This window comes from Accipiter gentilis, chromosome 24 (genome assembly GCF_929443795.1).
Source record: "Accipiter gentilis chromosome 24, bAccGen1.1, whole genome shotgun sequence".
In the NCBI taxonomy this organism is placed as follows: domain Eukaryota; kingdom Metazoa; phylum Chordata; class Aves; order Accipitriformes; family Accipitridae; genus Astur; species Astur gentilis.
The window spans coordinates 7,153,364-7,180,059 of NC_064903.1; the positions used below are offsets into that span (position 1 = coordinate 7,153,364).

General features: G+C 43.0%; 1 protein-coding gene across 5 annotated transcripts in view; it reads right to left on the bottom strand.

Moving 5' to 3' along the window:
• Window positions 1-26,696, bottom strand: part of GRIA3 (glutamate ionotropic receptor AMPA type subunit 3) — a 154,121-nt gene that overhangs the window by 30,625 nt on the left and 96,800 nt on the right. For 4 of the 5 annotated variants that reach the window (XR_007509514.1, XM_049828107.1, XM_049828106.1 and 1 more), the window contains exons 9-12: window positions 25,498-25,605; window positions 24,111-24,317; window positions 13,881-14,257; window positions 6,164-6,362 (exon numbers count right to left, since the gene is read on the bottom strand). Coding sequence is in view for 4 of the 5 variants with exons in the window: in XM_049828107.1 (XP_049684064.1) it covers window positions 6,164-6,362; window positions 13,881-14,257; window positions 24,111-24,317; window positions 25,498-25,605 (891 nt within the window). In the remaining variant the exon portion in view is untranslated. The remainder of the gene's footprint in view (window positions 1-6,163; window positions 6,363-13,880; window positions 14,258-24,110; window positions 24,318-25,497; window positions 25,606-26,696) is intronic. The other variant, XM_049828104.1, reaches the window with a different exon arrangement.

Genomic DNA, 26,696 nt, shown 5'->3' on the forward strand with positions numbered 1-26,696 from the left:
GTTTGTTACGATGACTGTGTTGTTTCGCTCAATGCCAAGAACACAAAAAGCTTAAAACTGCTAATCATAGTTTTATCCAAAGGCAAAAGCAAAACATTTGTATGAATGCTGTGCTAGAAAAAAGTCCTTCATCTTCAGTAGCAAAGTGATTTTGAAATTAAAAATCAAAGAGTTTAACTACAGATGAAACCCTTAGCGCTGCATGCACAGAGTTCACTATGGTATTTTTAATAAGCTCTAATGATGATCTCAATATCGTTTGATTGCAGAGAACGCATAAAAATCACACGGCAGCTATTGGCTCATAATTCAAGGCTTTTCCTTACCTAAACTGCTTGCCAGTAGAATTTATTTCCCTTACCTCTTGTCTTCACGCAACCTTATCATCAGAGGAAAGCAATGAGCTCTTTATCTCATACCTGGGTGTAACACGCTAGTGCTTCAGGACGCGTTACGGTCATTATTTCTCCCTCTCTCCCTAATGGGTCTGGATGGTGCTGTGCTCCTGCCTGGCTGTCCCTCCGTGGGACCAGCCTCATCCGCCACAGCCTGCCCTTACCCAGGGTCCCGGGGACGGACCGTGACGGGGAGCCCTCCCGGCCCCCTGCCACCTGGGGTGGGATCCGGTGGCTCTTTGCTCTTTGGAGCCGGGAGGGACCCGCCGGTGTCACCGGTGCCACTGCAGCCCCACCTCGTGCAGCCCCATCGGCCTGAACAGGAGCTGAGGCTTTAGTTACCCCAAGTGCTTTTAGTGGAAGGTATTTCAAAATCCTTTTGATGGGTTTAAGGAACGTTTTTTTAATTTCCAAGGAATTTTGTGTCAATCTGTTTGTTTGTTCTTTCCCTGTTTTTTCAGATAAATGTTTGTTTTTTGCTTCGGTGCTAATCTGTCTGGTGTTTTTTTCTTTTCTTTTGAACAAATTATTTCCTCTGTCGGCTTTAGTTTTACCCGCTAAACAAGCTGTACTTAAAAGTTCTTTTCAAAAGATACGTCACCAGTCCCCTTACCATATTTACATGCTTTTTCTGGTACCTGTGTTCAAGTCAAAGCACCCTTCCTCAGCTTGCGCAACCAGAGCTGCAGAGAGAAATGCAAAGCCTCTTGTCAGGGCATCTCATGCTTTTCTATCTGCTCTTGCTGAACTATTCAGACTTGGTGAAACCAAGAAGAGAGAAAAAGGGGGACCATCTTAGGGGCCATCCTTAACACGACTTCTGTGTCCTAAAAATTGTAGTTTTATATCATATCTTATGTCTATATGAAGTCCAGAAAGGCCTCTCGTTTGAACCTGGTTTGGAAACAACCACTTTTTGAGAAAAAAACACTTTTTGAGAAAACTGATGGAAGAGGAATTTCAAATGCTGAACGTGCCCACTAAGGCATAGAAGAACAGCATTGCCTTCTCACAAAACATTAATTAAGAACAAAATATTACTGAAGTGTCTGGCCAGGCCACTCAAGTGCAATGAGAAGTGAAGACTTCACACAGGAGGCACAAGGAAAGCAGGTACAGACTCCTCGGTGTCCTCAAGTCAGCTATCACTCCCATGTGTCCTGAAGTAATGGAGACCTCAGCCGTAGCTGTGAATTTTGTACCACGTTGCAAAAAAATTGTAAAAATAATCTCTGAAGTATCTAAGCTGTGCCTGAAGGCTGGCAGCCTGTTTGACTCCTCCAGGCACCGAGCCTAAAGTCTTTATCCACAGCAGAAGCAAGGTCAGTGTCAAACTCTCTATCCAATACTCAGGAACGTCAGTGCCAGGTAGGAGTAACCAACTGTAAGAGCAGGAACCATCATGTCCAAAGGATCTTTGGCCTTTCTACTGAAACTCCTAACAGGCCTGGCAATTAATGCCGTTTCCAGGACAAAAAATTAGGAACTGACTTCGGAGCGGCAAGTCATTTCATCTGAGGCATGGGGGAGACATTGGGTAGCGTAGTCATTTTGTCAGGGACATCCTTGAAACTACTGCTGAGAAAAATACAAAGTTCTACAATAAAATAAAGTCCTTTGAGGCCTCCTTTTTCCTTAGTTTTAGTTAACAGTGATTAACTATATTGGCAATGGTGTAATATGAGCCGCCTTCAATTTCCCGTAAAAGGGAGAAGGACCTAATGCAAGATCATGCTACGTGTTACCTGCCTCAATATTTCAACCTGTAAAGCCTTGTCACATGAGAGCAATTTCCAGGACCTTCTGAAATTTTAAGTTTTCAGTGAAGTGCACTAGTGGGTCAGCTGTGTTTGTCAGTGATCAAACACATATCTTGCAAGAATTAAAAGAAATCACCATAAATTCAAGAGCAATTTATATTTCCAGATGTCTAGGAACACATTCTGCTTCTACTGAAGTTTAAATACAGCCACGTTTACATAAGAATTACTAATTGGTTGTAAAGGTCATGCCTTTTGAATATATGCATATTGGAGGTGTGAAACCTATTAGACTGTGGTATTATACTTAGGCTCAGTGCTGAATTTGGATTAAAGGGTGTTATATTGATTTGATGAGCTGCTCAGATATGCTGAAGCTTTAATTGAATGTATTAGAAGATGTTAATTCTAACAGATACACCCTTAAAAGTAGTAGCTTAGTGAAGTGAAATTGCTTTCTAGTACAGGCCTTTGCCAATTTTCAAGAAAGAGGAAGAAGTATTCTGGACTCCTTAATCTGAGACTGTATGTTAATAAATATCTAAGGAGAGGTTCTTTCTTTTCCTTTTCAATATGGATGAGTGCCCTTTGAAAGCCAAAAGGGAATTGATATAATCTATTGATTGCCATTTAAATGCCTTTATAAGCTAATTAGCGCAAAATGTAAAATGTTTCTGAGCAGAAACAAGCAACAACCAAGAAAATACAGGCAGGCTCTTTTGGTTCTTAGATATACTGGGGGGACAAATGCCCTAATGCAGAGTCACCAGCGAGTGAGGAGCGTGAATGGTGCCTGCTGTGAAAGCGTTACAAAACCCAAGCTCTCTCGCCATAACTGTGAGAGCAACGTCACGCCGACAGCAGTCATCGTGCACGCCTGAAACAGCAATGGTGTATCTAGCTCTAACCTACATAGCCGGGATAGCAACTATCTGGGAGACATTGTGATGTTTAGGGAAACAGCCAAGAGGATAAAATAGGTCACTAGCTGGAGTCTGCCCAGGTCTGAAGTGGCTGAAAGTCATTACCATCTGTTCCTCTGAAATGAGGTGCTGGTATCGGTCCAGTTCCTAGCAGATAGGTATGCGCACTGTAAAAGAAACCTTCAGAAGTGATCCTAGCTGGAAATGGGGTTGGCAGAAAGGAGCCATGGACCGAAGGCTCTAAAGGAGCTCCGTCTAGCACACACAGACAAGATGGTGGGTATCTGAAGGTCATTTACGTGTCGTCCCTCTGTGATGCATTAGGAGGCAATTCTTCTTTGCTGTTGTCAGTCTGGCACCTTTCACTGGCCAACAGCAGCCATTAAGATCAATATCTGACTCATATCTTTGTTTGAGGAACATTTTAGCTGTATAGCTCTAGGAAGAGATATACCCATACAAGCTTCTTTATGGGATCTTGGAGAGACTGTCCTGCACCTCCTGTGTGAAGTCACGGCCCTGCTACAAAGCCAAGTTACTCTTCTCGGTGCCTCTACACATGAGCTGACCTCCTGCTCACAGCCAGCCAACTTCTCCCATCTCTAGGGAAGATTCAGCTACCTCTCACATGCCACAGCCAGAGCGTGTGTACATATGCATAGACAACCAGTGTGAGTAAGGATTGCACTGACTCGCTGACGTAGCCATCCCCTCAGTTAGAGATTGCCTTTCTCACTGGGTAGATGATCCTGACCCACTCAGCCAACTGTTGCTTAAATTGATTAAACGTTGGCGGGGAATGGGCGGAGGACGATATTCCCCTCACAGAGGGAATAAGCATCACACTGTACCCAGGAGCACTCATGGCTTTTTCTGACTCAGACCACTATCCCTCCCAATGATGCTCTAGTACTAGTGAGAAAAGAGCTTACAAGGAGAAAAGTATCCCAAACCACAGAGCCGGCATAGTCTGTGCAGCAGGTGCTCAGAAACCAAGTGCCCTCTAAGAGTTATTTCAAGTTTCAGCCATCATTACATCTTATTAAGTAGCTAATAAAGACTGTACAACGAAGTATTTATGTGAACATATGCATTTAATCTAAGGCAAAGCTTTTGCCCTTCTCAAATCAACTGAAGAAGACTCTAATTACAACAGCTTCATGGCTGCATCACTCTATTCAAATTAATTACTCTGCAAAAGTTAATACAACTGAAATTATGTTGTGTGCCTTGAGAACGCTGAGGAGAGAGAAGCACCACTTAGGGCCCATTCTCCTTCCCACTTGGCCCATCGGGATTGCTCGGAGCAGGCGTGATGCCCCGCTCCACCGCTCCTGGGGCTCCGCTCTCCTTCTTCCCCATCCGACTCCTCTCCCTGCCTGACGGAGCTGGCAGCTCCTGACAGATCGTCCTCATTTACAGCCCTGCTGCCGCCAGCACCAGGAGAGAGTCACAGCTCATCTCAAGACTATTAACAGCACAACAAAGTATTCATACATTTACCAGACTTTGTATCCTTTCACACGAAGCACGCTCCTTTGATCTCTTGGTGAGAAGGGATTTCCTTGTTATGTCAAACTATTAAGGAAATGAAGAAACACCCCCATACGATCCCTCTTTCTGTATTAATGGTAACGAGATATCCAAAAGAAGATTTTTTTCCCCCATAAGAACAGTATAGTTACTGTAAACAGCACCAGTATTTCTAATCAAGTTGTGCTACCTCTTCTGACAGGTCCACTCAACTAATTTTCGCTGTGCAGGTAATACTGCCTCAGACTGATAATTAAACAGAATACAAATTTTTACACACTCATGTCACCCTTACAAGGTCAGTGTTTATCTTACAGGATTTTAATACAAACAGAAGCTGTTGTAACATACGGGCCACCACAGTTAATTAAGAACTACTGAGTACCTATTTTTATATAAAGACATAACATAGAAGTAAGGCAGAGTACAAAAGCTTTATAAAATACCTCTGCATTCACTTCCAGCTTTACATCAGATTTATACATACATGTGTGTCTGTCTGCGTGTGGTTGTGTATTGAAATTTTAAGGAAATTCAAGGAGCCCTCGGTATTTATTCAAGGACCCCTCAGTGTTTCATCAGCCAAGAGCAGCAAGGGGTTTTTTGTCTCCCTCCTCTCTCACACTTGCACCTGGCCAGTGTGCGTGACAGGCAGCACTGACCACTTTTTTACAGAAAAAAACGCTGGTTTAAATGGCATCTGATTGGCACTGCTGAGAGAGAACCAAGAGCTCCCTGAAAGGGCTGAGCATTTCAGTTCACCCTTGGAAAGGCCAGAAATGACAGCTTTCCAGGTCGCAACGTTTTTAGGTACATAAAAGTGGTCTGAGGTCGTATTTAGAGTTTTTAATGACCCTCACCAAACTCTCTGCAGCTTAGCTTGTGGCTTAGCAAGTGGAGAAAGAAAGGATGATCTTAAATAAAGATGTATACTCCCCCCTATGCCCAAATATTGCAAACCCAGCATTTACCTAACCAAGATGAATACAGACCGGCGTTCTGGGGTTCAAAAGTTTCGCCCCTGACTGCCTGACACAGCCACAGCCAGATGCTGGTGAGCCACGAAGCTACAGCACCAACAGTTGCAGCGATCAATGCACCATATAGAAACGAACGGCAACACATGCCTCCCATCCCCCTTCTCATTCTGGCAAGTGAACACCGATGTCGGATGGCATTAACGGCTGCCAGCTGGGCAAAGAGAGCAAGTAGGTCAAGAGCATCACTCCTCCACGAGTTTTCTTTGCTAAATATTGTTCTAACGACTGCATTATTGCTCATCAGAGCGAGGTTCTGAAACCGGTGTTAAAAACCCCCTTTCTGTGATAGCAGAGGTCAGGTTTTCCATCTTGAGATGTTTCAGGTTGAGCAAACCCACCCATTTTTGATAAAATGCCTTTTGATATTAAAATCTGCACTCAGGCCTGTCCTGATTGCACAAAGGAGCTTTCACCAGAACAGCTATTACAGGTGGGTAAAAACAAATGACTGAAAACCGTGTATTAGGCACTTACAGATTAGAAAAGCGCTAATGGAGATTTAACAGACTTACTCTAAAGAATTCTTTGGTTGAGCCTGAATCCAAAGTGCCATAGGCTATTTCGGTTTGTTTAGCCAGGTCCTCTGCGCTCTCTATGGGAGAAACCATCCTTTCCACCGTAAGGAAGGCAGCAAGATTAGCAGTGTAGGAAGAGATAATGATGAGAGTGAAGAACCACCAGACTCCTCCGACAATTCGCCCTGAGAGAGATCTATGGAAAAACACACATCATCAAATTGCTTTGAAGACATTCCTTGATTTTTTTTTTTTTTTTTTTTTTTTTTCCTTCATTGAAGAGAAATTCACATGCACAACCCTTTTGTCCAGATCCTCCAGGTATCTGTGAACAGGCGGACTGTGAGCCAGTTCCTGACAGCCTTCCTCCGGACAGCAAACTCAGCATGTGCCTGGTCTTACCTAGTTAAACTCTCTCTGCAGTCCTTCAGTGAAACCCAGGACAGTCGATAAAGAAATAATCCACCTGAGCCAACCCCACCGGAGGCTTGGAGAGGAACAAGGTCTCCTGACTTCCACAGACCCTTTGCTGGAGAAGTCTTTTGCCAGGCGGCTTTGGTGTTCTCTGCTTGCCCAGCCTTTGGCTGAGGCTGGATCTGCCTGCAGCGATATGCCAGCACTGTGTCTTTTTGGGGACTGCCCAGCTTGGGAGGACACCAATGTACCTCTTACTGCATTGACTCTCAAAATGTAAGATGTAGCAAACTGCAAAAAGGAATCTGTGTAAACACGCAAAGGAATAAACCAAAAATGATCCAGTATCCTTCTCTCATCACAACCTAGCAGGAACTACAGACTGAATCTGCATATTAAAGTGAGGAGAGAGGCTGGTTTATGTTTTATGTAAATTGAAATTTGCATGTTGCACTGTTCCAAGTCAAGCATATTCCTGCTTTATAACCACCAGAGCAACAGAGAAGGAAGCAGAAAAGAATTTAATTATGTTCTGTTTTGTTGTGTTTTTTGCTTTTTGTTTTTTTTTTTTTTAAAGGATACCATAAGGACTAAAAAAAAAGCCTATTTGTAAACATGTAATTACAAAATGCCTAGTGGTCAGGAGGTCTAGATCCTGTCAGTAAGAGCTCTTGATGCTTCGAAGCAACTGAACATCAGGCTCAAAATATATGTTCGCAGCTGAAGGATGGCAATGTCATGCCGCTCAGCTGGGTGGGGAATTTCACCGCCATGTACAGTGCTCATTCTTCAAACACAGCATGTTGACCAGGAATCATTTCAGGAGCCGAGACAAACCTATTTCATATGTTTTCCCTTAACTCTATTGATACCAGTGGAGGAAGAATCAATCCCAGATACATTAAATCCGTGGAACCTGGGTGCTGTAGTCCTCCGTTTGTGTGCAGGGAAGAAATATAAAGCAAGAAAACTCTTACCTGTTTATTTTAGTTTCCTTCAAGCCCCTCAGTGCCATCCCCAGACAGTGGGTACAAGTTGTCCTACCAACAGATGGAGACAGGAAAAAAGCAAAAGTCTTGTGATGTCTCCCCACCCCACCCACACAGCGGGGGGGTTAGCTGGTAAACCGCCTAGTCTTGGCCAGAGCCTGAGATTGCCTGAGCCATTAAAAAAATCCCATTAAATTATTATGAAAAAAAAAGAAAGAAAAAAAATATCCATCCAACATTAAAGAACACACCAAAGAAAAAAAATCGCCAACACAATAAAAACAGAGAGAGCAACTTGGAATAGGTTAGAGGAACGTGGAGAAACAAACCAAGAGGTGAAGCACTGCTATTCTCCACTCTCCTCTGCCCAAGAAACCGAAGCAGCAGCTCCCACCGAGAGGGCAGAGGCAGGCTGGTTTCTGTGGATGACAGCACGCACCACTTGCCCCAGGGTTAGCATCCCAGGGACTGCTGCATCAAGTCCGTACCGACGTGCAAGGCGGTTCAGGCGGTTACAAAGCTTAGGAAAGCTTGAGGAGTGAAGCATCGCCTCTTTGTCCATCAGGAAGCAATGACTTTGGAGGTGTGAACTGAGAGACATCGCCATCGCTCCAGCCTGCGAGTGCTTCCCCAGGGCAGGCACACAGCCGCCGGATCACCGACACGCGGAGGAGGCTTCCCTGCCTTTCCTGAGGGACTCCCAAGAGGATAAAAGGCTTCCAAGTTTCAACCTGGGCTCTGCCGCAGCTGTGCTGGCTAACAGAAGGCTACTGACTAGCTGCAAAGGTAAGTTGCAGAAATATAAATCCAGAATAATGTAGTAAGTCAAGGAATCTCTCTACCTCGCTCTACATTCTTTGTAGGTATCAAGTGAGTATCTTGGGATTTTACAGATTGCTGAAGTCCTTTCTGGCCAGCTCTCTTACCAATTAGGGTCTTGCCTTTAGCTACTTCGTAAAACTCGATACCCTACACACCGAATCAGCCTCTTACGTGGGCTGATGTAATTTTAGCCAACTGCAAAGCAGTGCCTGCTGAACTCGTGTAAGGCTCCCTTTGGAGCCAGTGGAGAAAGAGAGGAGACAGACACCCTCAGAAAGAGATTTATCTCACTTGCTGTTGTGTGGGATAAGTCTGAAGGTGCCCATCTGTCTCGTGACTTTGAAGAGAACCGAGATGCCTGACTGAAACACAGCCTATTGCTTTTAGATGGCTACGTCAGGTGAAACTCATCTCCCTTTTGTTCCTTCCTTCACTACATACTTTCCATCTTCAGAGAAGACCTGGAATTGAATTCCTTCACCCTGCAGCGAGGTGGACAGTTTCGGAGCCAGACTGAGCAGAAGTCTGGCCAGCGGGTACAGCACATGAAACACCCACTTGCACTCAGCAAGACCAGTTTTATCTGGGGTTTCCAGGTTCCCATGGCCCTCTTGCTTTACAGTAGCTCTGGAAATGGGAAGATGAAAAAAAAAGACTTGCCAGGGTGTTTAGATAAATTCAATGGAACTATTGGGAACAAAGTAGCATGTGTTCATTCTCCCTACAGTTTCCCACGGGAAATGTCTTACTTGCATTGGTAGCTGCCCCTTCTGTTAGCGGGACAGATGGGTTGCTGGGATGAAGATGTGCAGAAGACAAGCATTTTCCAAACCAGTGAAACCTCAAGTTCACACTGCTGTAACAATAAAAAGTCTGTGTCGAGCTGCATGCTCATACAGCATATTACACACAGAGAAAGGTAAAAATATCTTGCCCCAGAGATCTTGCGACCTGCACGAACCAAGTCAGACAGATACAGGACAAAAAATGGAGAACAGCTGCGAGGCAGGGGAAGGTGGGCATGGCTGGATCTCTTGACGAAGGCGGCGCTTCCCTGAGGGTCCTACGTGCAAGAGAGGGGTCTTGCTAGATGAGGACCAGAGCTGTTCTCAGAAGAGTTGAGGTCACTTGAAAGAAAACTGGATGTCACTACTGAGTTGTTTCTCCCAGTCTTCCAATGAGCACAAAAAGGAAGATTCAACAGCTGCTACTACGAAGCAGTCTGGGCTGACGTAGCTGCTGTAATCGGTGGTAGCACGGGATGGGGCAAAGAAAAACAAAACAAACCACAAAGCTGACACTGAAGGAAAGAAAGACAGACAGAGAGAGTCAAAGAACAAGAACATAGACAAGCACGGCCTGGCAGCCTCCTTGTCCAGAGGACCCCAGTTCCCCCCAGTCCATCTGCTGATACGGAGACTCCTTATACCCACTGCAGGAGCTGGTGTAGAGAGGTGTGGGAGAAAAAGGGTTAGTACATAAACACCGGGCTGGTAGTAAGAGAATACTTGTATGGTTTGTACTGTGAACCACAGAAATGTTTGTCCATTACTCAGATAATAATTATACAAAAATCAATCACGGCTTTCAATACCAGCACCGCTTTTTCTGATGAAGACATACCTGTCCAAGTATGCAGTGTTGTAATTTAAAAAGAAACAACTAATGCTTTATCCCAACATGTCATTTTCCAAATTACCTCAATAAATAGATACTTTGTGCGACATTTTTTTAAAGTGAATTAGCGTGTTAACAAATGAGAGGAGCAACAAAGACCTGGAATAACAGAATTATAACTCAATTATCAAAACAAGGTCAGACGGTGTTTTCAAAAGGAAGTAAACAGGAAGAGTGCATACCTTGAGAGGAAATTTAAAAGGAAGCATGGAGTCAAATGAGAGCAAATTAGTAACAAGAGAAAAACAAAATAAATATTCAAATTCACATTCAGTTTCCAGAAGAATAATACATTCAAACAAAACCTCATTTATCTATCAAAATAGCTTGATTTTTTTTTCTAATCATGGCCATAGAACATATTTGATTTCCTATAGTACACAGAAATAATAAGCTTCTCACACTACTCAATTTTTAATTGGGCTCTTCCGATCGATACAAGATGGCTGTTATGTTGGCCAATAGCCCTGAACAACTTTGGGGCAGACCCTCCTTGTCCAGAAGCCCTTCACACTCTGAGCACACGTTCCCTGGTACCCACTAAGCTGCGAGCTCCGTCCCTTTCTCGCGCGCCCAGCCAGCCCTCTGCCTCTCCTGCCGGCCTCGGGCGGCCCTCGCCTCCGCTACTGCGGCAGAACACAATAAAAAATAGCATCCGAAGTGCTGACTTGAGATGCTTCCATCATAGGAACTGGCAGTGGGAGTTTCAGAAGGATCTAGTTACCCAGCTCTCATCGCTGTTTTGAAAGTCCCACAAAGTCATTCCCATGGCCTTTAATAGGAGTCTCTTGAGTCTTCTGCTGTGAAAATAGGGATCTAGAAATACACCCTCTTAAATGACCAACCTCATGAGATAATTTTTAATGAACCCCCTGTCTTTTTCCATCAGCAATTAATTAATCTAGCCTCTTTGTTCCACACGAATAAAGAGCAAAATGAAAATACATGCTCTCACAGAGATTTCAAAGATGCTTTCGCTCAGAACAGTGTTACAAATTTGACTATGTTTTCTCCTGATTCCATTTTCTGTACACATCTTACATTAAAGCAAGTTTAATAATCTACTTTTGATCCATCAAAAGTGAATTTTCAATGCTTTAGCTCACTATGCCAAAAACAGAGCAGCCTTTGATAGCAGAACAAAACTGCTGGAACAAATGTTGATTCCATCAAGGGATGCACTAACCCCCATCCTTTGGCTGCTATCTGATTCCATTTAGACGACTCCTATTAAATACAGAGAGGAGAGTATAGGGATATATCCTCTGGAATATCCACAGAGCATACTCACCGAGGATAGATCTAACTAGTCATTAGATGTCACAGCTGTTCCACACAAAGGCAGCTGAAAGAGCCTTTATCAGCAAGTACAAAAGTGATCTCTCCAGACTGCTTGTCGGCATCCCTCTACAAGTGCTGTACGCTCTCATATAAGAAATTTATTCAGACAAAACTCACAATGGAAGAATGAAGCCCCTTTTAATGGCAATAAAATAGTATGAAACATTCATATAGTCAATGTACTGTGAATGGCGTAACCTTACAAAGATACGGATTAAGAATGGAATACTTGGGAATAGTCCCTTCTACGGAAAAGAAATTTGACATTTAATCAACTTAAATCAACATACTGGTCAAAGGAACAGTGTTTCTGGAATTTAAACCAAGGTATTAAACTTCTCTTTTTTTCAGTAACAATGTATGTAACTGCCTGGAATCTGTCATCATGAAAGGTAACAAAGTAACTGGACAACATCTTCAAACGAGGGCCATGTATTAATACTGAACTAATAGCTTCTGATGGACAGATACAATAAATAGGTTTACTTCTGTCTTTTTTTTTTTTTTTTGGTAGGTATTTCCAAGGTACTTATCATGGTAGTATTGAAAAAAAAAATAGAGTATGTTCTACTCATTATATAAGGTAAATGGCTGAACATGTCAGAGAGTCACATGAGAGCTTAACAAAAATCCTATGCACTTCTATTTAACTGTCAATAAACAGGCCTAGTGGAAACAGTGCAATGCCTGCAGCTTTCCATGTGATGTCCCAGTGCTTATTTCCCGGTCCTTTATATTGGGCACACACATGGTCAACAGCAATTTAAATGTTAGAACTACTCATCACCTTTAACAGCAAGCAGAGAGGCAAAGTTGCAATACAGAATTTAGGCATAAAGCAGAAACACAGTGTATAAACAGGAGGAGAAGGCTAACAGCAATACCTATACAGTGAGGCAGCACACCCAAACATTCTTAACTGTGAAAACTAATACATGGTGATATCCAGGCAAAAATGTGTGCGTTTTACATCGGACATATATGCATCTGTCAATAAGTATGAAATCTAACTGCTGCTATCAAAACTTTTAAAACTTAGGCATGGCTCCCATCAGATACCAACAGGCATACGTCAGTATCTCTGAAAGTCCTGGATTTCGCTGCGATCATTAGGGTATTTGAATGTGCAATGACTGTGAACTTAAAGGATCATTATTACATTATAACAGGTAAAATCATGATCCTTTCCATGACACTTCATAGAAGTTTTGTCCCTTGCTTCAGTGAGGCTCCTCAAGATCCCTACCACTATGTAGACCAGAAAAACCTGGTTAACTTTTCAATGATTTAGGTACTGAAAAAGGTACACAAATAGGGAGATTGACAAGGTGTATTTTGAATGTAAGTAAGTGCTTAGTTAGAAAAGATCTGTCTCTCTCGCTTTATTTATCAGCCTTGTTAAAGGGAAAAACTGCATCCTGTTTGTACGAAGAAGGTATTTTTAATAATTAAAATAGCTGTAAACTAGTTACTAAAATATTGTCATACAAAATATAACTAGTGCTCCATCACTAAGAAAATAGATAATTTTACTGCTTATCATGGGCACATCACCAAAGTATTTTACCAGTGTAAATGTAGAAACATTATATATATTATTCAAAAAACATTTGTGGTATGCATTATTCAGTTAGAGAGAACTTCACTATTCTCATCTGGTTTTCAAAATGCTGCTTTTAAAAAGAAAAATAATTCTACAATAGTTAATACCAGTGCTTACTCTTAAATTGGAACTAATATCAAACATGTTTTACTACAGCCTTATTCAGAACGACTGTCTTCATGAATAAGAAAAATCTTTATGGAAACTGGCAATGCTTATTAGAGCATATTGACTATGAACACAGGGACAACAGATTAGACTGGACTGAAATAACAATACACATACAGGGTAGTACGTAATAACTGTTAGAGGGGCACATAAGGAGGCCTGAACATATGAAAGACAGTGGTAAGTAAATTAGAAATAGCTGAAAGGATGGTTCAAGAAGAACAAAACGAAGAGAAATGAGGCACAAAAGAAAGTAAAAAGACCAGCAGAAGCCATGACGGGAGTGAAGGTGTTTTAAAGTGCTGTTGCATGTGACATTTTAAAATAAAGAATTCTTAATTTTGCAAAGCAGAGTATGTTATATGCACCAAGGAGATGACCGTAAAATGAGATATGCAGCAAAAACACGGTAGCCCTCCAAGCATTGCTGAAAACATAAAACCCTATGCATTTTACAGCCTCAACATGGTGTATATAAGTTTGGCAGAAATGCATAAACGGCATTATAAGGCAATGCCACTCACTCTGGAGGTGAATGTTAGCAAGCATGGTGGCTTGATGATGATGCTTAGCATTGAATGGAATGTCAAAATAAAAAATTTGGAATTAAAAAGAAATTTGAAAAAGTAACATATATGCACCATGGCATCAGAAAATGACCATAAAATGCAAAAAGGTGATGGAGTGATATGGAACAAACCTTGGAGAAATATCGCATCCTTGCTGCATAAAGGCACCCAGGGAAAACCAAAGGCTGTTAAATATTCCAAACTCATTTGGAGGGTCGGGAGGATTCTGAGGGTCACGTGGTTCTTCACTGCTGTCTTCCAAGTGCCATTCGTAAGGGCTGAATCTGCTGACTAGGAAAAGAACTACGCTGACGCCAATGTAAGCAAAGACTATACACATCCAAATTTCATAAGCCAAAGGATCCAGGAAAGAGAATACGCCCGGTTTAGATTTCTGAGGCTTCTTGATCATGATGGAGATGCCCAGGCTCATAAAGGGTTTGGAAAAGTCTATGACTTCTTCTCGCACCAATGTTATGGTGAGGGGGGCAACAGCTATATCTGCTCTCTGAAAAGGGAAAACAAACCCAAGTTAGTTACAAAACAGTTGCAACATAATCACAATCTAGAGTCTCAGGCTAATGAATCAGATGATAAATTACAAGAGTGAGTAGGAAACATTTTCTTTGCAGCCTATTTTGCAGTCACTGAAGTTAAGGACTACGTGATATTGATAGAAAATCATTAACAAGAAAAATGACAATCAAATCTGTACAAGGGCCTCACGACAGAGGCAGATATGTACCAACATGTATTTAAGTTTCTATTAAGTTAAAATGGGTAAATAAACACTACGCAAACTGGACAGTGAGATGGCAGCTAAAACGATGTCATTTTCTAGTAATGGTCTGTATCCATCCATCTGTCTTGAAGACTCTGGGCAAATTATATGTTTGTCATATCTTAATTTCCTCTTTTCCTTTCTTTCAGCAAGTTGTCTTCCCTTACTTCCCTTACTGATTAGTCCAGGATCTTTAAAAGGAACGTAAGAAGTAGTCAGACACTGAATTTCAGCTGCATTTGAGCACTACCACTCATATACTCCTCCAAAACCCCATTGCAATAAGGGATAGAAGATGGTAAAATAGTGGGGTGATAGGAATCAGACAGCCCATCCTTTCTGTCGTCACTGCAGAACAACAATACAGATGTGTGAGTCCCTGAGAAGTAAATAGCCTGGGTTATCTGAGAAGAATGCAAAGTAGCATTTTTCAGTATAATGATGCCATCCTGTTTCACAGAACTTAGCTCTATAGATTTATAACATAGACCATGCTCGAGGGCTGTGTCATCTGGAAGCACAATCTCATGTCATTGCATCTGTCATTCACCAGCATGCTGGTATACCCCGAACCAATACCCTTCCCTTCAGTCAGTACATCCTTGCTGGATTCTATGGGGGGTAAGAATGTGAAGTAAAAAAAATTACTTAGCCACCTGATTAAAAATAACATTCCAGAATAGATTTTCATCATATTTAATTGTATCTGTATTTCTATGCCAGACAGATTCAAGTCATTATATTTAGATAACCTAACCTTGATTAAGCCAAGTACTCAAGCAGGTGTCAGCATTTGCAATGGAGGGGACTAGAATGTTAAAAAAAAGCCCTTTTCATTTAAAAACTGTTGTTATGAGAGTCTGCATACCTACATAACTTTTTCTGTAGTCTATTTTGAACACTCTAACTATTTGTGTTATTGATACTTTTAAAGATGGCCCTTCATTGGTAATTAAGAATTTCAGAAAGAAAAAATGATTCTTAGGGAAAGTTTAACTTACCATACCTAAACCATTGTGCACCCTTTAAATCAGATTTTTGTTTCCCACTAGCAAGTACATATCTCTTTCTGGTGGAAAAATAAAACCTGATTAAGTAGAAGTTTGAATAAAAGCTAACAGGAAATAAGAAGAGATTAAAATCTGTGCCATAAAATAATTGAATATGCCTTTATGTAAATCTGATGGTGATGTACATGACTGTCATTAATATCTGATTTGTTCCTCCTCCTAGATGGCTGGTTTGGGTATTTTTTTTTTTAAAGTTTAATAAGCAGAAATGGTGAAGGCTTCTCATAAGGTTAATCTCAGCATCCCATGCTCTGTGCCAGCTGGTGCCGCAGTGGCACTGTGCAGCCATCCCCAAGGCACTTTCTCAGCATTTTAAGACTGAGGCTAATGGCAGACTTGTTGGACTGAGGACTGGCCCTCTACAGCCCTTCCCACAGCAAGCCTCCCTCCGTGAAGTACCCATCTGCACACACGACCTCTCGATTTGTTCCAGCCACTCAGGAATATCTCTCAACAGTTTGTACCGGCACGTGCAACTACAAGTTCACTGCTTGGAATAATCAAATAAACCATGCCTGTGTGCCTAAGGAAGCCATTTGGAAATTCTGGTCCTTGGTGTACCCTCTCACAGTCCCTTTAGACATTCATGCGTGCCAGGACACTGCCTCTCCCCTTGAGTGACAGCCTTCCTCAGGGAGAAAACCCTCACCTGATTAGTGGTCACTTACTGCAAAAATCTAGCTTAACGTGGCTTGAATACAAGAACTGAAAAGGCTGTCAGCCTTTGGATGCCTGGGTGTTTGCTGGCTTTGCAGATGAATGTGTTCATCACCTAAGTAATTGAGAGACTTGGGGGGACACGGATAGAGTGTGGTAAAGGGACTGAGTGATGCTGGAACTTGTTCACTGATGAATTCCCCCCAAACATGTATTATTTGTCTCGTAGCTGCTGTTTGTTGAGCTACTGTTAAATATTAGACGCCTGCAGTCATTAATTATGAGATGCACACGGAGTATCAGTTTTAAAGGTAGTCAAGAGTCCACGGCTGGCTGGAAGACTAAGCACTTTGACCATGGCTACTGTATTTCGTGTTGAACTAACGAGGTACTTACAAATTAATCCTTATTAGAGCAAGCTTAACAGATCAGGACCCCTGCAGAGACTTCGCAATGATTCCACGTGAAGTGAAGCTTAGGTGGGAGGCAGGTGCCTTACTGCCTGGCACTTCTGCACAGGCGCAGCCAGCCTTGGAGCAGCTCGTCAAGGTAGGAAAGGGCTGCTTCAGCTATAAGAGCATTTAGTGTCTGTAGCGTTTTCCTGGACTTGGAGAAATTTAATTCTCCCAAAGTAATATTTTAATTGCCAAAGTAGACATGGTGGAGCTCTTCCGAAGTGCTGATGCAGCGTGCAATAAAGTCTGTTATCTCCTTCATGAGCAGCTGAGTTCATGCAGGATATTCCTGTGGGGTCTCTGGGGGGGGATGAAGCTGATGCTGTGCTGAAGCACAGACAAATCAGTTTTTAAAGGCCTGATTGTTACTATGTCCTCATTCATATCATACAGTACGTATTTCTTTGTAAATGATTTAAAATTGGATTTTAATATTACAAGGGATACAAATATTTATTTTTCTGAAACATTTCTGTCTTCCTGCTTTCCTACCATTTTTGATAGGCGTTCAATATACTGGAAACACCAAAAAAACAATCTCATGTCTTAAACGAACGTGGCAGCAATTGTTTTCTGCAGAGAGAACAAGCGTGGGTTCAGACACAGGGGCTCAGGAAACCATCAACGACCAGGGCACTGAGAGTGGACCAGCTACAATCCAGCACCCGAGCCTGGCTCCCCACCACTTCCCTCAATAGCAGTTGCACTAGAGAGGTTAAAAAGCAGATGGCTCCTTGCTTATTTATTCAGAGATATAGTATTTGAAATGGAGAGCTTAAGGAGAGCTCTAAGCACCCTAAAGGATCATTAATAATTGCAGCACAGTTGTGAACTTCCCTCCCTGTTATGGCTGCAGATAAACAGAACCCATAAAAATTGAGCTCGATTAAAAGGAACACAACCACAACCACAAACATGCCCTTCCCAGTACAGAACTGGAGGGGGATTTAAGTACCTCAACAACTAAGCTTTGCTAATCACTCATGACTAATGGCGTTTCAAACATCATCTTCACTGCATTTGAGCCGGGCGAGAAATGTCATGGATTCCTCTGAGGCTTGTTCTGTCTTTGCCTACTAGTGTGGGAGGGATGGATTTAGAGAGGACATGCAGCACAGAGGCACTACCCACTCTGTTCAAAGCTGACCCCCGGGGGCTGCAAACCTCAAGACTCTTAAGGCGAGGGAGAAAAAAACAGCAAATGGAAATATCCCTCTGCATGGAGAAAGACAAATGATAAGATGTCCCACCTCTGTAATCCAAAAGGAGGGATTGAATTCTTTTGCTTACAGACCTAAAGATGAGTCTTCCTGACTTCAAAGCCATGCGCCAGAGACAGCACGAGATACCGGCTACCGTACGTGCTTCTGGTCATTCGTGCTTGCAGAAACGAACAGTTTCTTTGCCAGTGTGTCGCTTCTCAAGAAGTGGGTCTGGGCTACGGTCACTTTGCAAGACCTCTGTGTGATGGGAAGGCAGCCAGCACTCAGCGTATGTGCAGACCGAAGCAGAGGGACACTGCCCAATGTCCATCGGGAGCCAAACCTCTGGGCACCCCAGAAGTGCCGAATGCAGGTACACAGCGGCATCAGGAGAGACCACGGACTTCTCAGTGCAGTTTGAGGTTTCCAGGTATCAGAAAAGGGTGCCAGAGCAACGCATCACCTGCGGTATTTGGTGGCAAAAGCTACCTTGTAAAGAGAGCCCAGTATACCCAAGGATGTCAGGGTGTGTTGAGAGGCCAGGTCATGGGGGCAATGTGTTTTTAACACATTAGCTCACACTTACTTAAAAACAACAGCTGATATCTGACCAGCAACGTGCTGCACTGAAGTCTTAATGTGTATTAGCTGAGCGGTGTAAAAAGGTATTCAGGTGTTAAAACTGCAGTTGGCCCTGTCTGCCGTAGTTTGTCAACGTTAAGTCCACGTGTGCTTTATGTGGGTGGCCACAGTTCCTTCTGAGGCACGAGCACTGTACGCAGATGGAGAAATTAAGGGTCCATCTGCTTTTTGAGTTGCGGACATACGCGTGCTTCCTCCGTCTGTGCTCGGAGGCAGGTCAGCTGAAGTCTGGGACCACGTCGGCGCGGCTCCGTGCCGGGGCTGCGGTCCGGTGCCACCGCGGCTCAGCGCCTGCCTGGGCAGGGACCCAGAATCTGTCTGTGCGTGTGCAGGATGAGGGTCTGCCCGAGCCGCAGGGCAGCGGCATCGCCCGGCTGCCTTCAGGCACCTGAACCTGGGCTTCCCTCCTGTAGAAACCGGGGCAGAGGGGCGAAGGGTGAGCTGCTCCGGCTCAGGGCACAGTCAGGCTCTGCTACAGACTAAAAGAGCATGGGACGTTTTGAGGAGAATTAGGAATCGAGTTAGTCCTCCTCTCCGCTATGATTCAAAGGCTGTATATGCCACCTGTAGTTTTCTTCTGCTGCTGGGAGAGCCAGCGAGACCACTGCCACACGAGGCTGGCTAGTCGGCTAAAGGCAGGGAGATGTGTAGGTGGTCTCGCTCTGACAGACTGCGGAGGCTGCCCGTGTTCGGGGCACCGTCTGTCCTTTACATCCCTGCTTCGTTCCTTTACGCCATTTTACGTATCGCAAGGTTTTCATAAAGACCTTTTTTTTACCTGAGGAGAGTTTTAAAGGCTGTAAGGTCTGGCTGCTCTACCCACTCCCAAAGCATTTGTAGTTACAATTAAGAACTCTGTTAAACCTCCCGTCAATTAGCTTCAGCGATGTGAAAAGCATCAGGCCCGGGGAGGGAAGGCTTTCCCTGGCTGAACAGTGAAGGAAGAACAGCAGCCTGCTTTAAAAGGGAAAGAAGAAATAGAAGCCTACAGAAAGAGGCTTACCCTACAGAAGAGAAAAGACGATTGTCTAGTGCTCAGCAGCTGGTGGGTACAAAGCCCCGAGCAGCAGCCTGGCGGGGTGTGCGCAGTGGGAGATGCTGCTGCTCATCAGCCCGAGCGAGCGGAGGGCACAGTTGTTAGCGGGTGGATCACTGGAGGACAGCACTTGCCTTGCTGGTTTGCTTTGCTGGTTAGATTTAAATAGTGATTCAGTCTCCCAGACAGAATGATTGAGCTACTTCCCTCTTTTAAAATGTCCAGCAAAAAAGCTTTGCCTATATACTATTTTTATTCTGTCGGAAGTTTCCACTACGCTTTAGAAATTTCTCTTAGTTTAAAAAATAATAGTGCTTGAGTTGGTAGGTTTTTTCCTAGTAGGAAGAAGAGTCTTATTTTGACACCATCAGAGTGAAAGAGGAAAATGAAGTTTTTCTTCAACCTGAACTGACATATTTTGATTTATGAAAAATCAAATAGATTTCATTTTTATGTCAAATTTTATTATTAATATTATTACTACTACTACTACCACTACCACTAACACCATTTGAAAATTGCTAACAAACCACAAGGCCCTGTTAGCTCCTCTCTAACAAGACTTCTGGGTTCTCCTGTCTGAAGCAAAGTAGTTTGGGAATATCTGCTCGGCCAGAACTCCCTGCCTCCAGGGCTGCCATCCTGACGCTGCCAAAGAGCAAGCCCTTCTCTGTAACCAAGCTCATTTGTACAGCCTATTGCAGAGCCACAAGGAAAGGTCCAACAGGGCCAGCTGAGACTCTCCTTGACTTTGGGGGGGGCCCCATGGCACAGCAGGCTCTTACACCCTCCAACCAGCCCTGATGCCATATGAGACAGAGGAGGGAGAATTTCAATTGGCAAGTATTTTAGTGTGTCTATCCCCAGGTAATGTGTAACCCTCGGGACTCTTCCAGTTAGCCTAGTTAATGCAGACCTCTGGCTAGTCTTACAGTGGAGTCAGGGCTGCGCCGGTCAGCCCCAGGACCCGCAGCGTGGTGACACAGCCCCACTGTTGCTCTGAGTACAGCTCAGGGCACACTGAGTCCCCTCCCCCAGCTTTTCCCCCCTCCTCGCCCTTCGGAGCCCTTCTGGGATGCTCTGGAAGCTCCAATGACCCGGCTGCATTTTCTCTCTTGACTCTACGCTGTATCCCACAGGAAGCAAGAGCGACAGTCACAACGATCTGGCACAAACTAAACATTAATTACAGTTAATTAGGGTTTTGGCATTAAAATGACAAGCCATTCACTTCCTACGACTGTCCTAAGAGCAATTTTAGAGAAGAGTGGTATGCATGTGGCTATGCAAAAAAAGGGCACAGTGTTCAAAAAGCATGGTAAGGCTTCCCAGCAGTGCCACGTGGTGGTGAGAAGCTTGTTGGGTCAGGAATATTCTGTATTTGACAAATGACTAGTCATTGTTTATCACTTGAGACAAATGCAATCTAAAAGATTGTGTTTTCTGCCACAGCTCAGTTCAGCTGCTGGATAACTGGTATCAAAACCAATCAGGCCCCTTTTATCCCCCCACGCCTGTCTTCTATACATGCTAATAAAGGCATTTAAAATCTAATCTCCCTCTTGTCTTCCCAAAATGGAATCCAGAAGAGCCAAATATGACAGGCATTTTGCAGACAAGGCTCACAGGGGCATTAGGGGTAACGTACAGTTTTAGCTCCCTAATAGAGTTTTAAGCCCCTGAGAGATAAAGGAAAGTCAGCACGTAAATGAGGAGCTTGCTCCAAATAATCAGCACTTCTAGAGCACTTTTCATCTTCAAAGGGCTTTGCGCACATCCTTGTGAGTATGGTACATAGCCCCCTCTCAACAGATGGAGAGGGGCCAAGGGTATTTCATGATGTTTGCAAACAGGGCTGGGAAAGGGTCTGGAGGGCTGGTGAGGTTTGTACTTGGAGTTCAGGGACTGTTTTCCCTGCTTACAGAAAGCCAGGTGGATTTCTGTGCACTTGCCAGCTCAGAAGTTCAGCTCGGCAGGACGGGGAGCTAGCTCAGCAGTGCTGGGCTGTAAGCATTAACCTGGGTCTACAGTCAAACCTCAAGGGATGCATCTGACCTTTGAATAATTGAGCACTGCAGTGAAGAGGCTTCAGTAACTGAGCTCGCAGCATGAGAAGAAGAGCTGTCGGGGGTCAGGGAGGGAAACGTTCCTCAATTTTTCATTAATGAGAAAACACAGACGAAAACTGTGCTTCAGAATACAAAGGAACAGACCTTTTTGCAGGGGAAGATGACGATGGCGAGGTGGGTTTGGGGTTGTTTAAAGGTATGGTTTATGGTGCCTGCGAGGCTGGTTTTTGCTGGTGTGGAAAAGTCATAAGTATGGTTGGGTCAAGGGGAAGTTTGATGCTAAGCAGTCTCATCCCGAGGTGCTGTGGAAAAGGCATCTGCAGCCAACCTGGTTATCATAGAATCACAGAATGGCTTGGGTTGGAGGGGACCTTTAAAGGTCATCTAGTCCAACCCCCCTGCAATAAGCAGGGACATCTTCAACTACATCAGGTTGCTCAGAGCCCTCCACGACTTGACCTTGAATATTTCCAGGGATGGGGCATCTACCACCTCTCTGGGCAACCTGTGCCAGTGTTTCGCCACCCTCACCATAAAAAAATTCTTCCTTAGATCTAGTCTGAATCTACCCTCTTTTACTTTAAAACCATTACCCCTTGTTCTATCGTAACAGGCCCCACTAAAAAGTCTGTCCCCATCTTTCTTATAAGCCCTCTTTAAGTACTGGAAGGCCGCTATAAGGTCTCCCCGGAGCCTTCTCTTCTCCAGGCTGAACAACCCCAACTCTCTCAGCCTGTCCTCGCAGGAGAGGTGTTCCAGCGCCCTGATCATTTTTGTGGCCCTTTATCCAGATGGATCTTGCATCACACAGCAGCCGCACAGGCTAATCTTACTTGGCTCAAGTCCCAAAGGCAGTGGCCCACATCAGACCTTTCCTCCTCTGGTGTAGATGGTCCCCGTGCCCTGGCTGTTAGCAGTAATTTCAGATTCTCTTTTGTCATGCCTTTTGCCTATGGTATGATTATTTTTTTCAAGTGAATAAACTGTTTCACTGCTTGTCACTTGCAAATGTATCAAAAGGACCAAATTACAGCTAATACTCTCGATATTTCTTGAACCACACACAGGGAAACGGAGGGTTTAGGTTTCCACTGTAATGTAATTATGCTTGGAACTAAACTAAACCTTTGCTGCAGAGGCCCTCGACGTACTTGTATCCTCTAAGAGAGGTAACACCGGTTTTCCAAATCACATAACTGAGGCACAGGGAGTTCAGAAGATTTGCATAATGTCAAACCTCAATGCAACAGCGAAGTGAAGATATAACCCAGGGGTCCAGACCCCGATTTACTTTCTCTAATCAGTAGATTTCCCTCTCTCCCCTTGCACAACATTAAAAAAACATTGTTGCTTATATAAAGCATTTTGAAGTCAAATAGGCTACCAAGTATATAATAAGGCATCAGGACTGCCTGCTCCAGAATAAGAAAACTTTTGCAAATCTAGCAATTACTTTGAAAAGACTGGTTCATTTGAAAAGAATTATCTCACCAAACATTTTGCAAGAATGATGCTATGTTATTCCAAGGAAATTTTGAGGTGTCTTTTAGAAATTACACTCAGCCATGGAACAAAAGGAGGCAATGGAAATATTCGCTTCTGCTCAGATATTTTTAATAAAGGAAAGCTTGTTAAAAATAAACTGTAAAGAAGATTTGGGCGGAATCACAAATCATCTCATTAGCATTTGGGAAAAAAAAAAGCAAAGATGAAATATCAGCTTGTAAAATCTTTTCTGCAAAGCCAATTTTCTCCCCCTTCCATCTGGTTTATCTGTATTCCAAAATTCTAATTTTCAAAGAAATTTCTAAAATGGCAATTCCGGACTGTTTTTGTTCTTACTAAACAAAGCAGTGTACACCCAATATAGAAATATAAAGAGGAATGCAATGAATTAGACACTTTTTTTTTTGTCTGACAGTTGATTTTTAAAGCCAAACCCTTCTTTTTAAAAAGAAAAAAGACATGGGTGATTTAACACGTGCGTTGCTTCTTACCCTGAAGAGCAACCATGGGGCTAACTGAGTGTTTAGTCTTTGGTCAAACACAAACTGACACCAGTGATCCAATGAGGGCCACCATCATAGGATGAGACCTTTAACAGGAGGGGCACCGTCCCAGAACTTACAAGACTGACAAAGGAGACATGGCAAATGCAAAAGCAGCATATGAAGGGCAAACTGGAAATTCTGCTGTAGACAAGAATTTGAAATTTGCCCAATGCCACTTCTCAACATTTTGTGGACTCTGATTTGGAGAACAGCAGTAAAAAAGCGATACTTTCCTGCAATGAAACGATTAGAAAAGTAGACTATAAAAATGGCACTACAAAGAAATACCTAGAATTTTAAAGGTGGTATTCAAACAGATGATCTTTATTTTGCAGTTTATTAACTTTGAGCATAGCTTTTTATAAAGAACATTAAAATGAAGGTTAAGAGAAACTTACCCCATAGACCAGTTCACCCACCATGCCATTCCATATCTTAGTCTCAGGGTCCCTAGCTCCATATTTCCCATCTCCAACAATTGACAGTTTGTATTTTATTCCAACATGTTTTGCTATTTCAGAAGCTAAGTCTACACAATATCCTTCATATCTCTCATTCCCTTCTAGTTGTTCATGGTTTTTCTTATACATTACATATGGTGATTCCTTTGAAACAAAAGTAAAGATCAAAAGTCTATGAATGTAAAATACAGCTTTAAAACATACAAAATGAGAGCTGTTATTATCCTTTATATTACTGGCAAGTATTTACAATGTTTCCTGTTTTGGTACAGAAATTAGAAAGACAGACTTTTGCAGTTAAAAAATCCTTGGCTGATCCTACAGCCCCACATACTATTGATTTTATTCCTAGTATGGACCCACTGAAGACAACAGGACTATTCCACTTCAACAAAGTTACACTTTTGTTTGCAGCATTAGGCCTGATTAGACAGTCAAATAGCATCACTGTAGTAATAATTCAGGTTTTAGTGTTTAAAGAACTGACATACCCAACACATGTACCATCAAAATAATTTCCTAAGGCCCCAGTGACCTAAAACGGGGCTCTGATGGGAGATATTTTCAAAGCAGCCTAAGGGAAGCTGGGCTAAAATCCTCAGCAGCAATTTTTGTCACTAAATTCCCTTAGCCTTCTTGGAAAATTCTAGCTGAAGTGCTGATTGTATCTCGCTAAATCCATAGGAGTATAAAATACAATGCTTCAGGAAATAGCATAAAATTTGCTCATGCTTAGTAGAACTGTAACAAGCATAAAAGTCACAAACAATACTGTACAGAGCACATCTGCTAGAGGCATTGGGACTGACACAGGTGCTGCTGTTTATGCGACACAGGAAGAGCTTTACCCCTTTGGAATTGCATTGGGTGTAGGTCGCTTTTCACCCAGTGCTACAGCAGTTCCAGTTCTCTACAGGCTTCATTGTGCCACCCTTACTCAGTCCAGAGGGGTTGAGTTTACAGGAGCTGTACCTGAGTGAGGGGTGCAAGATTTGACCCTACAGCAGGAAGGCCAGATCCCGCAGTCATTTACATACATGCATAATAACTTCACTTATGTGAGGCGTCTGATTGAGTTCAAGTGTCTGAGAAGCAGCAAAGCGCAGTGTTGAGCTCAGTGAGCTCCTCCTGTGAGTAAACTTATTGATACATACAGAAGTTTGCAGGGTCAAGCCCTCAGTACATCTCGGGAAGATACTGAACTTTTCAGTCACTTGAAGTCACAGAGAATTCAACATTTGCCTCCTGGCAAGGTGTCTAACACACCTCAGGAGCCATGCGTCTTGTTTCCTAAACACAAACACACTATGAACATAAAACTTACCAAGATGGTAGTGACTACTATAGTTCTGTTCTCCACAGACGAAGTGTCATTAGAGGGCAGTTGATCTAATGCTGGCACAAATCTTTCATATTCATTCCAATAACCAGCCTATAAAAATGGAGGTTGTTACCTCATTACGTATGTTTACAAGGTGCATGAACTTGTAACAGCAAGTGTCAAAACGTATGGCTTCATAACTTATTCATGCAACATTTTTGCCATTAAAGGACTACATTAGCTTTAATTTAATATCCTTAAAGAAACAATGTTCTCAAGCCCAGGTGCAAATAAATACAAGCCAAATCTAAGTGAAAATACGTATTAAATTCTCCCTATCTAAGTTCGTATCATCATCATGCCTGTGGACTAAGTTCCCACATATCCACAGAGTAAGAATACACCATAGACAAGAAAATAAACTGCACAGCACTCTGAGTAAAATTCTTTGATTTTGTAATTTTTATCTATATTCTGTTGCAGTTTGGACAGTGAATACAGTCCCTGCAGGCATGCCTGAGCGAGCTTTAGAGTAGATGCACAGACATCGTTAGCAATGCAGGCACAGTAGCATTATCTTTGGTACAGGATACAAAACCCTCTGTGAGCATGAGGTGACTATTTGTCAGCTGGCTTGTGCTGACCTTCATGGTGCTGTGGCTACATTGCTATGCTACTACACTAGTTTTTGTATTCCTGCACAACACAGAAGTAAACACTTTTGTCGGCACTGCAAACCTAGCTGAATGGCTGGGCCAGGTCCAGAGGTATTTTGTTATCAAATATGTGCAGAAGAGTTTAAGGAGTCTCAACGGTGACTAAGAAGGCTGGGTACCTATCGCCAGGTGAAATCAGGGGGATTTATGTGCCTTGGCCACACAGACTCTTCTCTCGATACTCCTGAGACCCTGTCTACATAATTATTTTTGAAAATCTGCCCTAAATTTCTTCTATAATAGGGATCCAGGCAACTATCCCACTTAGGATCTATACTTTATTTAGGAGACAAGGGAATGAGTAGCAAATCCTAATTAAAACCAAATTTATTTTCTGTTAATTTCAGAAGGTTTCTAAAATACACTGGCTCCAGGTTCTTTATGACTCTGAGGGCTGTTATGGAGAGGAAGGGAAAGATGGAGAGGAATTAGGAGATAGGGCTGAGCACAGGACCATGGCAGCAGGTATTATTGCTTGGCAGTGGA